This window comes from Nicotiana tomentosiformis, chromosome 5 (genome assembly GCF_000390325.3).
Source record: "Nicotiana tomentosiformis chromosome 5, ASM39032v3, whole genome shotgun sequence".
Lineage (NCBI taxonomy): Eukaryota > Viridiplantae > Streptophyta > Magnoliopsida > Solanales > Solanaceae > Nicotiana > Nicotiana tomentosiformis.
The window spans coordinates 125,671,297-125,684,369 of NC_090816.1; the positions used below are offsets into that span (position 1 = coordinate 125,671,297).

The 13,073-nt window shown below is 36.8% G+C and overlaps 1 protein-coding gene across 1 annotated transcript; it reads left to right on the plus strand.

The window, feature by feature from the left end:
- The first annotated feature begins 11,701 nt into the window (after positions 1–11,701).
- On the plus strand, positions 11,702–12,040 carry LOC138893118 (uncharacterized). Its single transcript, XM_070176888.1, has one exon. The coding sequence runs from the start codon at positions 11,702–11,704 to the stop codon at positions 12,038–12,040; it is 339 nt and encodes a 112-aa protein (XP_070032989.1).
- The last annotated feature ends 1,033 nt before the right edge of the window (positions 12,041–13,073 follow it).

The window sequence follows — 13,073 nt, forward strand, 5'->3', positions numbered from 1 at the left end:
AAAAGGCAGTCTTAAAATAAAATACACCAATGGTCTAGTGGTAGAATAGTATCCTTCCACAGTACATACCCTGGTTCGATTCCTAAATGGTGTATTTTTTAATTATATAATTAAAATACCGATCAATATTGGTCGGTTTTTTCGGCAATTTGTTTTTGAATTTAACTGACCGACCACTTTGGTCGGTATACCCTTCCGATCTTTAAAATACCGTCCATACGTAAATGGTCGCGTTTTGGACGGTTATTGGCCATTACCGACCAACTTTGTTTGATTTTTTTGGATGATTTTGCCCGAATTTCTAGTAGTGTGAGTAGTACATATATTAAACTTAATTGGTTAAACATGAAGAAGGATGATTGTATGTGAGTGGTGATATATTTAATAAAGAGTATGAAGTTACACTAGTAAACTCAGTCATAGTTTTTGGGCATTCACATGCAATAACTTTTTAATAGCATATCATTGTTTGTAGGGCGGAGCCACAATGTTGTTTGCAGGTTCGGATGAATCCACTAGTTTTTATTCAAATCTTGTATTTATGTTAAGAAATTCAATAAATATGTACAAATCATTAATTTAAAACCCAGTAACTTAAAAGGATTATAATCTTGAACCCATAAGCTTCAAATCCTAGTTCCGCATATGATTGTTTGTGATGCAAGAACGATTACAACACCTTAAAATTACACCCACAAAAAGAAAATATTTTTTTTCCTTCAAGCTTAGGTCTTGGACTGTGTCCTTTAAATGGATGGGTAGCAATAGCAACAGGTTGCAATTATAGACGAATTTAGGATTTAAATTTTATAAGTTCAACTTTTATTGTTTTTCGTATTTAGCCCATCATATTTTTAAAATTATGAGTTCATATTTACTATTTTCATAATTTTGATGGACACAAATTTATACTCTGTATCAGAAGTGCTAGGTTCAGTTGAATCAAGCTCTCCTATGTTGTATCCACCCTGGCTGCAAAACAAATTAATGAAATTGAAAATCAAGCACTTAAGGATGTAGCCTAGCGGTTAATGAAGTATCGAGATTTCAGTTCAAATCTCAACAAATCATTTCAATTATTTGTGGACAGAGTTATTTGGTATTTATGTTGGAGGTGAAAAATAGTAGGTATATCGTGAAATTAGTTGAGAGATGTGCAAACTGATCCGACACCATATTTATAAAAAAATTGAAAAGGTAATTAAAAAGAAAAAACCAATAAATAAATAAAATGCATGAGGAGAGAGACTGCATTAGGTGTATCCCTAAGCGAGGACACTAACCCTTGTCTTACGGGTCTTGGGGTAATTTTATTCTTAACATTTAGGGACAGATTGGAAAAAAAATCTTGATTCCTAAGGAATTTTCACTCTCTCTCTCCCCCTTTGTGCGTATCTAATAATTTCTTATTTAATTCTTTCTCTCTCTCTCTTTCAAATGCATGAACAACAGATTTGACTGAATTTATTATTATTATTTTTTAGGTTTTTTATTCGGTGTCTCGTATCCGTATTGAGATTCGACTAAATTCGAATTTATGCTTATAAATTTCATATTACGGGTAAAACGCTCTCTAATAAAGGAGATTATAAATATAGAATTCGAAATCGAGACCTCTAGTTAAGGATGAAAGAGTAATTACTCAACCACTCCACCACAATCCTTGTCGGTAAGTATTGTTTCAAGTGAGAGTGAAAACTTCATTTTAAAAAATCCTTTTTCTCAATTCTTTATTTTTTTTTTCTTTTTTTAGCAGAGGAATACAAAAAGTATATCATTCTTTCACTTGTCTTAGAATCTCAGTTTCGTTCTTTGTCCTTTGTATGATAATGCTTATATAAATACTATCTCGTATCAAGCTAGACAATGGCTAAATATAGACTCATCGATCGAATGTAAGGTACAAAAATACTAATGAAGTTTTTTTGATTGAATTTGAAAACTGGTGGAAGAAACAAATTTTACTTTCTCTTGAAAATTTCCCAAATCTATCTTCTTATTTTTGTTTACTAGAATATGATTTTTGGAATTTATTGACCACCTTTCGGAATAAAGAACAATAACAAAACAAGTGTAATTCCAAGAGTGGATCTGGGAAGGGTAGTGAGTACGGAGACTTTATTCCTACGTTGAGAAAATAGAGAGATTGTTCTCGATAAACCCTTGACACAAGAAAAGATGCAAAAAGAAATGGTAGCATTCGATAGTAACATCAACAAAATAACAAGAAAACAAAAGTGAAAGAAACAACATGCAATAATAGAAAATCTTGAAAAATAAAGAAACCAAACTAAAAACATTTCCAAGAGGGGGGAAAAAAAGGAAGCAAAATGAAACACTTCAGTACCTTACAATAATATTAAATTGAAGCAAACTGGAACCTTAGTTTCTTTATTTTTGTTCAATGTATTAGATATTTGATTTATGATTCCCATTTGATTTATTTTTTTTGGTCATTCCAATTTGATCAACTTGACATTTAACAGCACTTTGGTTCTAGGCTAATTTCATAGATGCCTCTTCCAAAGATGATTACTTACACCTTGTTTGGACGGTTACCCATCGTTTTATAATGTATTGTATTGTATTGTATTGTATTGTATCGTTTTATAATTAAATACAATGTTTGGATAGATTGTATTGTTTGCGATTGTTAAATAATATTTTGCTGTTTGATTTGACTGTATCGTACTGTACTGTAACTGATAAGTTTACTAAAATACCCTCAATTGTTTAAATATTAAATTTATCAAGAATTAAAAATAATTTAAAAAAATCCCTTTCTACTAATTTATCACCAAATATGTCTTATAAATAGATTAAGCAATTAAATTCATGCAAATTCTAACAAAATTAGCAATTTTACGTTGGAGTTGGAAGTGTAAGAAGTTCTTGAAAAAAGGGACGAAGACAAAGTATGTTATAGGTTGGAGATTTTGAGTTAAAATAAAAAAAAGGTAAACGGTAAAAATAGAATTATGAAATAATAAGTTAGGACATAACTAGAAAGAAAAATAGAAAACAATCTCACCACATCAAATCAGTTGTTTCAAAAAATAAGACTTTTTATTGTTCCGGAACAATTGATTTAACAATACAATACAATCAATTTTAATAAAATAATCAAAACAAACATTATTTTGAGATAATAATACAATACGATACAACTAGTAACAACCATCCAAACAGCAGTTAGTTAGATATATATCTAGTCGAAAGTGTACTTTTTCACTATGCATGAGAATTATAATGTTGTCAATTGTTAAATCCATTCATTACCAAATTAGCTGAATTAGGTCATGATTGTCTAATTAATTAGTTAATTCGATGCACACCAACTAGATGTGGCACGTAGTCACATATAGGTGGTCCAATGAATGTGACTATGCACCCATTAGAAAAATATGAAATTAAATCCTTAAACCTCATTATAAATACAAGATAAGAGATATCGATCTGTAAACTCTCATTCAATTCCCAAGTATTTGAAAAAATGTTTTTGCACATTTTCACCTTCTCCTTTTAATATTTCAGACTTTCAGTTAGGTAATATATGTTTTATGTGATTGATATCTGCAATTTGTTTTCCAATTGTATGAGCATATGAAGCTCTGCAGTAGTTTAAGACAAAGAATATTTATTCATAGTTGGTGTTTATATCAAATTAAGTTAATTTAACAATTAAAATTAAAGTGAGAAACACATCACATAACGATAGTTAAATGAAACAATGTATGTGCAAAATATATCTTTTTTTCTGGGCTTGGTGTTAATATCATGGGCAAACAAGACTACTAACACTAATGAGTGTGATGGGATAAATAGAATTTTCATATTCCTAATTAGAAGTCTCGAGTCCGAGTTTTAGCATCGCTTTCCCTTTAATAAGCTATACTTGACGTGAATCCACATGGATACCTGATATTTCGGCCAGTTATTTTATAAAATTTACATCACACCAATTTTTCGGTTATTCTATTATGTATAACCAAAGTTAGACTTTTCGAAACCGTCTCAATCATGTCGGTTTCTCTTCGATATCGGTACGATTTGGTTAATTTTTGGTATTTTTTTAATGTCATATAAAAATCGCTAATAGAAGTAGAATACAATAACATACGTACTTTTATAGAACTTAGCAATATTCTATCACTACTAGAAATTCGGCAAAAACCGACCAAGGTCGACCGACCAACTTTGGTCGGTAAAAAAACGACCAAAAAACCGACCAAAGTTGGTCGGTTTTTCAAATTTTTTTTTTTCGAAACCGACCAACTTTGGTCGGTTTTCTTTGACGCAAAAATGCGGAAAATTATTTTTGAGTCCCGCAAAATTTATGTTTCAAGAAACCGACCAACTTTGGTCGGTTTTTCAATTAATATAAATAAAAATTAATATTAAAAAAACCGACCAAAATTGGTCGGTTAATTCGGCGGGTCATTTAAAAAAAACCGACCAACTTTGGTCGGTAATTTTACTTTTTAATAAAACCGACCAACTTTGGTCGGTTATTTTCGTGCGAAAATACAATTAAAGAGTATAAATCAAATAAAAGACAGTCTTAAAACAAAATGTACAAATGGTCTAGTGGTAGAATAGTATCCTGCCACAGTATAGACCCCGGTTCGATTCCCAGATGGTGAATTTTTTTTTACATAATTAAAATACCGACCAACTTTGATCGAAAATTTTTGTAATATTTTTTTTTTGAATTTAATTGACCGATCGGTCGGTAATTTCCGACCAACTATTCCTTTCCGACCACAAAAATACCGTCCACACGTAAATGGTCGCATTTTGGTCGATTTTTGGCCATTACCGACCAATGTTGGTCGGTTTTTTTGGTCGATTTTTACCGAATTTCTAGTAGTGTATAGATATTTTTACTATTTAAAGGATGATGAATTAAGAAAACATGAAAGATGGCTAGAGTATAAGTCCATCAACTATTCTACAACATCGTAAACGAAACTAACAAAAGACAAAAAAAATATAAATCACACGAGTAAAAAGATATTAATCAAGCGGGGCCTCAAGAATAAAGTCAATACAAGATTAAATATTCAAAAAGATAAATCTAAATCACACGAAAGAAACATATTCAATACTTTCTTTTTCACATGTAAATTTATTGGGCACGGTTTATTATTTTTTCGGTTTATTTACGTAAAATAAAAAACCTACCTTAATTATCGTTACATTTATAAATTTATATAAAACACTACAATTTTATTACAAGAAACCTAAAAATCGATTTGGTCTGGTACAGTTCGGTTGGTTTAGTCATTTTTATACCGAATAAAAAATCAAAAAATAAAGGGGAGAGTTTGGGGAGGGGGGGGGGGGGTTGATGACCCAAAAATGTAATCTTTAATTTAAACGTTCATTTCTATGTTCCATGAAGATGTTGAGAGCTTACCTGCTATGAGTTATGTATCACCTGAATAGTCGATGTTAATGACGTTCCTTTTCTAGTAATACATTGCTTATGATGCCACTGTCAGTATTGTTTTCATGTTGTGTTACGTTGATTGGACTATGTATGTGATGTTAGGATTGGTTTCTGAGATTCTCTGGCAGGTGGATAGGCAAAGTTACAAAGGAAACTCTAGCAAAAATTTTGAAAATTTTGGGAGTTAGTAAAAATTCGGGAAATTGAAATGGGTAAAAGAAGAGATAAGTTATGTTATGTACTTGAGGACGAACTCTACTTCTCATTTAAGGACTATTAATATTATGGATACCAATTGGATATGATAACAAGTGTACGGGGCATGTTATAAGTGATGTGAGGTCTAAGGAAAGACCTAAGTCTAAGTCAAGTAGGAAAATTTCATAATAGACTAAAGTTTCAAATGGATACGCACAAGACCAAATCTTGAACGAGCATATATATATCTGTATATAAAGAATTATGTGATGATCTACCTATCAAATTAAAGGTCTTCGAGTCTAGTTTCTAACTCTTCAAACCGTTCGTCATTTGGACACTCCTACAGGAAGTTATGACTAAATTATCAAAGATTGAAAATATACGATTTTGCGACCTATTCTGCGATCGCAGAAAAGTTATGCGATCGCGAAACTGCTTCTGCGACCGCAAACTGGTGGCAGAATGGACCAGAACAGTCCAGTTCTGGATAGCAATTTTTGTAACCATTGTGCGGCCCGCATACCGATTCTGCAGTCCATTATGCGACCGCATACCCGACTTCGGAGGGTTAATTTTTCTATTTTCATAACTCGATCCCATTTTGATAAATAGGCTTTGGGGCTTATTTTGGGGCAATTATCTGATGATTTTAGAGAGAATTTAGAGTGTTTTAGAGAGAGGAAGAAGCTCAAGTGCTTTGTTCATCAAAAATCTTGTTCAAGCTTTGAAATCCAATAAGAAATTATCACAAGATCTTCACCCAAGAGGTAAGGTTCTAACCCCTATTCTTCAATTTCGAGTTTGGGTAAAGATGGGTGATTGTGAGTGTGATTCTTACATGTGAGAGTATTAGTTATACATGCTTTTACCAATAAGGTTATGGGAAGATTGTTGAGTTCAAATGGGTAAAGATTGGATTGGAAATGGTAGAAATCTTCAAACAAAACTTTAATTGAGGATTTTAAAGCCAATCCGATGTCGGAATTCGATAATGTTTGTATGGTTGAACTCGTATCTGAACGGGTGTTCAGATTTCGCGAGTTTTTCCGGGATTTGAGATGTGGGTACCATTGTTATTTTTAAAATTAATTTTGGATTTTTATCTGAAAAATTTGTAAATTCATATGGAATTAATTCCTACGTTTTGTATTGAGTGTATTGAATTCTTTATGACTAGATTTGAGGATTTTGTACATGAATTCGTGAGGCAAGGGTTTATTGGATTCTTGAATTTGGTTGCAAAGCGAGGTAAGTATCGTGGTTAACCTTGACTTGAGGGAGTAGGACTTATTTGTCTATTTGCTACATGATTTAATGTGCGGGTACAATGTATATGTGAGGTGACGAGTACTTATGCGTTATTTACTATGAATAATTGCCTATTTAATTAAGATATTTTTTTTAAAGTTTATTATTAATTATTTGATCATTATTCGTGAAATTATTATTCATTTAATTATTGTTGAATATTTTGGAACGTGAAGTCGGTATTCTGGTATTGAATTGATTGATAAGTGCATATCCTTGCATTTAAATACTTTTCCAAATTTATATTATTATTTTCATGGTAAGGAAGAGTGTAAAAGCACGAAGGGTGATGCCGTATAATTTTTATTATTTATAATATTATTGTCATGGTAAGAAAGAGTGTAAAAGCACGAAGGGTGTTGCCGTGCCATTTGTGAGGGTAAAAGCACGAAGGGTGTTGTCGTACCATTTGTGAGTGTAAAAGCACGAAGGGTGATGATGTGTCATGTTCAGAAAGTGTAAAAGCACGAAGGGTGATTCCGTGCTAAATGAGAGTAAAAGCACGAAGGATGGTGCCATGCCATTTTTATATTATCAATTGCTCATTTTATTGTTGATTAATTAAATGGTTGCTAAGTGATACTTCTCGTGCTGAAATTATTATATCGTTTCCCTTCGCATGTCCCCTCCCAATTTATAAATTGTTATTTATTATATTATTGTTACTTTGTATTTGTATATACTTGTACGGGTGATTTACGTATGTGTCTTGTCATAGTCTCGTCACTACTTCGTCGAGGTTAGGCTCGATACTTACCAGTACATGTGGTAGGTTGTACTGATACTACACTCTGCACTTTTGTGCATATTTTGGAGTTGGTCACAGCGGCGTACAATAGACTTGCTCGGATTCAACTACCCAGAGGAGACTTGAGGTATAACTGCACATCGTCCGTAGTTCTGAAGTCCCCTTCTATGTTAGCTTAGCTGTGTCTTATCTTTCAAACAGCTTGAATTTTATTCAGACCTTTATTTATATTATCCGAGTAGCTCGTGCACTTGTGATACCGGATTCGGGGATATATTTTTTAATTCGGTATTTATGGTCTTTTGTACTTTAATTTAGTAATTTGACTTCTATTTAATTAAACTTGCTTAGAAATAGTCAAGATTATTTTAACGTTGGCTTGCCTAGCAAGTGAAATGTTATGCACCATCATGATCCTGAAGGTGGGAATTTTGGATCGTGACAGTTGGTATCAAAGCACTAGGTTACATAGGTATCACGAGGTACAAGCAAGCTTAGTAGAGTCTGAAGGATCGGTACGGAGATATCTGTACTTATCTTTCAGAGGCTATAAAGTTTAGGAACAATATCACTTCTTTCTTATTCTGTCATGTGATCTTATTCTATCATCGATAATTGAACCATTTTATTCTTATTCTCTTGAAGATGGTGAGAACACGTAATACATCTACCAAAAGACAGGGACCAGAGCCCACAGTGGCAACTATGACCAGGGGTAGAGGTCGAGGCCGAGGTCGTGCTAGAGGCCGAGGCAAAAGCAGAGGTAAAGCTCAGTCTAGAGCTCTAGCAGCAACACTTGTTGTAGAACCTCAGATAGATCTTTAGGAGGATGTTCCCATTCAGACTGTACCGGTTGGACCAGTTCAGGTCCCAGAAGGATTTATAGCTACTTAGTGCTTCAGGATGCTCTAGTCCGTTTGGTAAGTCTTATGGAGGGTGTGGCCCAGAATGGTACATTTCCCGTGGCACCAGCCGTTTCACAGGCTGGGGGAGGAGCATAAACTCCCACTATTCCCACTCCGGAGCAAATGGCTCCCCAGAATCAGGCTCCACCATTCCTGCCAGTTGGGGTAGTTCAACCAGTTGTTGCGGCACAGACCGATGATAGGCGCGCCATGTCTTCTGAGGCCTTATTGAGACTAGATAAGTTTACTAAGCTCTTTCCAGTTCACTTCAGTAGAACACCTTCTGAGGACCCACGGGATTATCTTGACCGTTGCCATGAGGTACTGCGGAACATGGGTATAGTTTAGACCAATGGGGTCGAATTTTCTGTATTTCAAATGACTGGTTCCGCCAAGAGGTGGTGGAGAGATTATACTTTGACCAGACCAGTTGGATCGCCTGCATTGACCTGGGAGCAGTTTTAACGGCGAATTCTAAAGAAATTCCTCCCTATCACATTGAGAGAGGATTATCACAGGCAATTTGAGCGTCTACAGCAGGGCAGTATGACTGTTACTCATTATGAGTCCCGTTTTGTGGATTTAGCCCGTTATGCTCTCCTTTTACTACCTACTAAGGGAGAGAGAGTGCGGAGGTTTATTGAGGGACTTACTTACCCTATTAGGCTTCAGATGGCTAAGGAGACCGGAAGTGAGATTTCTTTTCAGGCGGCTGCTAATGTTGCTTTGAGGATCGAGATGGTTCTTGCACAGGAGAAAGGGCAGGGGTCTGATAAGAGGCCTCGTCAGTTTGGTGGGTTCAGTGGTGCCTCGTCTGGAGGCAGGGCTAATTTTGGTAGGGGTCATCCTCCCAGGCCATTTCATTCAGCACTCCAGGCATCCTACAGTGCACCACCAGCTCCTATCAGTGCACCTCCGATCCAGAGTTTTCAAGGTGGTTACTCAGGTCGACAAGGACAATTTCAGGGTCAGCAGTCATAACAGTCGAGGTCTTATTATACTTGTGGTGATCCGAGACACATTGCTAGATTCTGCCCCAGGTCTCAGGGCAGCATGCAACAGCAGGGCTCTCGTGTTATGATTCCAGCACCGGTTGCTTCACCGCCTGCTCAGCCAGCTAGAGGTAGGGGCCAGGCAGCTAGAGGTGGAGGTCAGACCATTAGAGGTGGAGGTCAGGCCGTTAGAGGTAGAGGCCGTCCCAGTGACGCAGTTCAGAGTGGTGGGGCCCACCCCCAATTTTATGCTTTTCCAGCTAGGCCTGAGGCCGAGTCATCTGATGTTGTGATCACAAGTATTATTCCAGTTTGCCATAGAGATACTTCAGTTCTATTTGATCTAGGATCTACTTATTCTTATGTGTCCTCTTATTTTGCTTTGTATTTGGTTGTGCCTCGTGATTCTCTGAGTGCTTCTATGTGTGTATCTACACCGGTGGGAGACTATTGTAGTAGACCATGTATATCGTTTATGTGTGGTTACTATTGGTAGTCTTGAGACTATTGTGACTCTTCTACTTCTTGATATGGTAGATTTTGATATCATTTTAGGTATGGATTGACTGTCACCTTATTATGCTATATTGGATTATCATGCCAAGACGGTGACCCTAGCCATGCCAGGGTTACCTTGGTTAGAGTGGAAAAGAACTCCTGGTCATTCTACCAGCAAGGTTATTTCTTATATGAAGGCTCGACGTATGGTCGAGAAAGGGTGTCTAGCATATTTGGCTTATATTCGCGATCCCAGTGCGAATGTTCCTTCTATGGACTCAGTACGAGTAGTTCGTGAATTTTCAGAAGTATTTCCTGCAGATTTTCAGGGGATGCCACCCGACAGAGATATTGACTTCTTATTGATTTAGCTCCCGGCACTAAACCCATTTCTATCCTATCATACCGTATGGCCCCGCCGGAGTTGAAAGAATTGAAGGAGCAGTTACAGGACTTGCTTGATCAGGGATTCATTAGACCCAATGTCTCGTCATGGGGTGCACCTGTGTTATTTGTAAAGAAGAAAGATGGTTCAACGAGAATATGTATAGATTATCGGCAGTTGAACAAGGCTACTATTAAGAACAAGTAAATACTGCCAAGAATTGATGACTTATTCGATCAGCTTCAGGGTGACAAGGTGTTTTCAAAGATCGACTTGAGATCTGGTTACCATCAGTTGAAGATTAGGGCATCTGATGTCCCTAAGACACCTTTTCAGACTCTGTATGGGCATTACGAATTCCTAGTGATATCATTTGGGTTGACAAATGCCCCAGTAGCATTTATGAATTTTATGAATCGAGTGTTCAAGCCTTATTTGGATTCGTTTGTGGTCGTATTCATTGATGATATCTTAATTTAATCCAGCAGTCGAGAGGAGCATGAGAATCATCCCCGGAGTGTGCTTCAGACTTTGAAGAATAATCAGTCATATGCTAAATTTTCACAATGCGAGTTTTGGTTAAACTCAGTTGCCTTTTTGGGGCATGTTGTATCGGTAGAAGGCATAAAGGTGGATCCTAATAAGATTGAGGATGTTCAGAATTGGCCTAGACCTACTTCAGTTATAGAGATTCGGAGTTTCCTAGGTTTAGTAGGTTATTATCGTCGGTTCGTAGAGGGCTTTTCATCTATAGCAAGCCCATTGACGAGACTGACCCAGAAAGGTATCCCATTCAGATGGTCAGACGAGTGTGAGTTGAACTTTTAGAAGCTCAAGACTTCTTTGACTACGGTGCCAGTGTTGGTATTATCCACAGGTTCAGGATCTTATACGGTGTATTATGATGTATCTCGCGTTGGGCTTGGTGTAGTATTGATGCAAGATGGTTGGGTGATTGCATATGCGTCGCGATAATTGAAAGTTCACGAGAAGAATTATCATGTTCATGACTTAGAATTGGCAGCCATTGTTCACGCGCAGAAGATTTGGAGGCATTACCTCTACGGTGTCTCGTGTGAGGTATTTACTGATCATCGTAGCCTTCAGTATCTGTTCAAACAAAAATATCTCAATTTGAGGCAGAGAAGATGGTTGGAGTTATTGAAAGACTATGATATCACTATTTTGTATCACCTCGAAAAAGCTAATGTGATGGCCGATGCTTTGAGTAGAAAGGTTGTGAGTATGAGCATGCTTGCTTATATTCCGATTGGTGAGAGACTATTAGTTGTAGATGTCCAAACTTTGGCTAATCAGTTCATGAGGTTAGATGTTCCAGAGCCAAGTCGGGTTTTAGCTTGCACAGTCGCTCGGTCTTCTTTATATGAGCGCATGAGAGGGCGGCAGTGTGATGATCCTCATTTACTTGACCTCAAGGACATAGTGCGACACGGTGATGCCAAACAGGTTGTTATGGGGGAAGATAGAGTACTACAAATGCAGGGTCGTATTTGTGTGCCTAATGTGGATGGGCTTCGTGAATCAATCTAGGAAGAGGCCCATAGTTCCAGGTATTATATTCATCCAGGTGCCGCCAAAATGTATCAAGAATTGTGGAAACATTATTGGCGGAGGAGAATGAAGAAGGATATAGTTGCATATGTAGCTTGGTATCTGAATTGTCAGAAAGTTAAGTACGAGCATCAGAGACTTGATGGTTTTCTTCAGAAGTTAGAAATTCCTGAGTGGAAGTGGGAGCACATCACTGTGGACTTTGTTGTTAGGCTCCCACGGACTCAGAGAAAGTTCTACGCAATATGGGTCATTGTGGACAGGCTGACCAAGTCAGCACATTTTATTCCAGTAGCAATTACCTATTCTTCAGAGTGGTTAGCGGAGATTTACATCCGCGAGATTGTACGCCTTCATGGTGTGCCCGTGTCTATCATTTCAGATCAAGGTACGCAGTTCACCTTGCACTTCTGGATGGTTATACAACATGAGTTAGGCACGTGGGTTGAGTTGAGTATAACGTTTCATCCACAGACAGACGGACATTCAGAATGCACCATTCAAATATTAGAAGATATGCTTCGCGCTTGTGTCATAGACTTTGGAGGTTCTTGGGATCAGTTCTTGCCACTTGCGGAGTTTGCTTATAATAATAGCTACCAATCGAGCATTAAGATGGCTCCATATGAGGCATTATACAGAAAGGCGATATTGTTTGCCAGTTGGATGGTTTGAACCGGGAGAAGCTCAGTTGTTAGGTACCGATTTGGTACAGGATGCCTTTGATAAGGTTAAAGTTATTCAAGATCGACTTCGCACAATTAGGCAAAAGAGTTATGCCGACCGTAAAGTTCATGATATTGAATTCATGGTTAGAGAAAGAGTATTGTTTCAGGTTTCACCTATGAAAGGTGTAATGAGGTTCGGAAAGAAGGGCAAGTTGAGCCCTAGGTATATAGGACCCTTCGAAATTCTTGAAAGGGTGGGAGAAGTAGCCTACATGCTTGCATTACCACCTAGTTTATCAACGGTTCATCCGGTGTTCCATGTGTCTATGCTCCGAAAATATCAT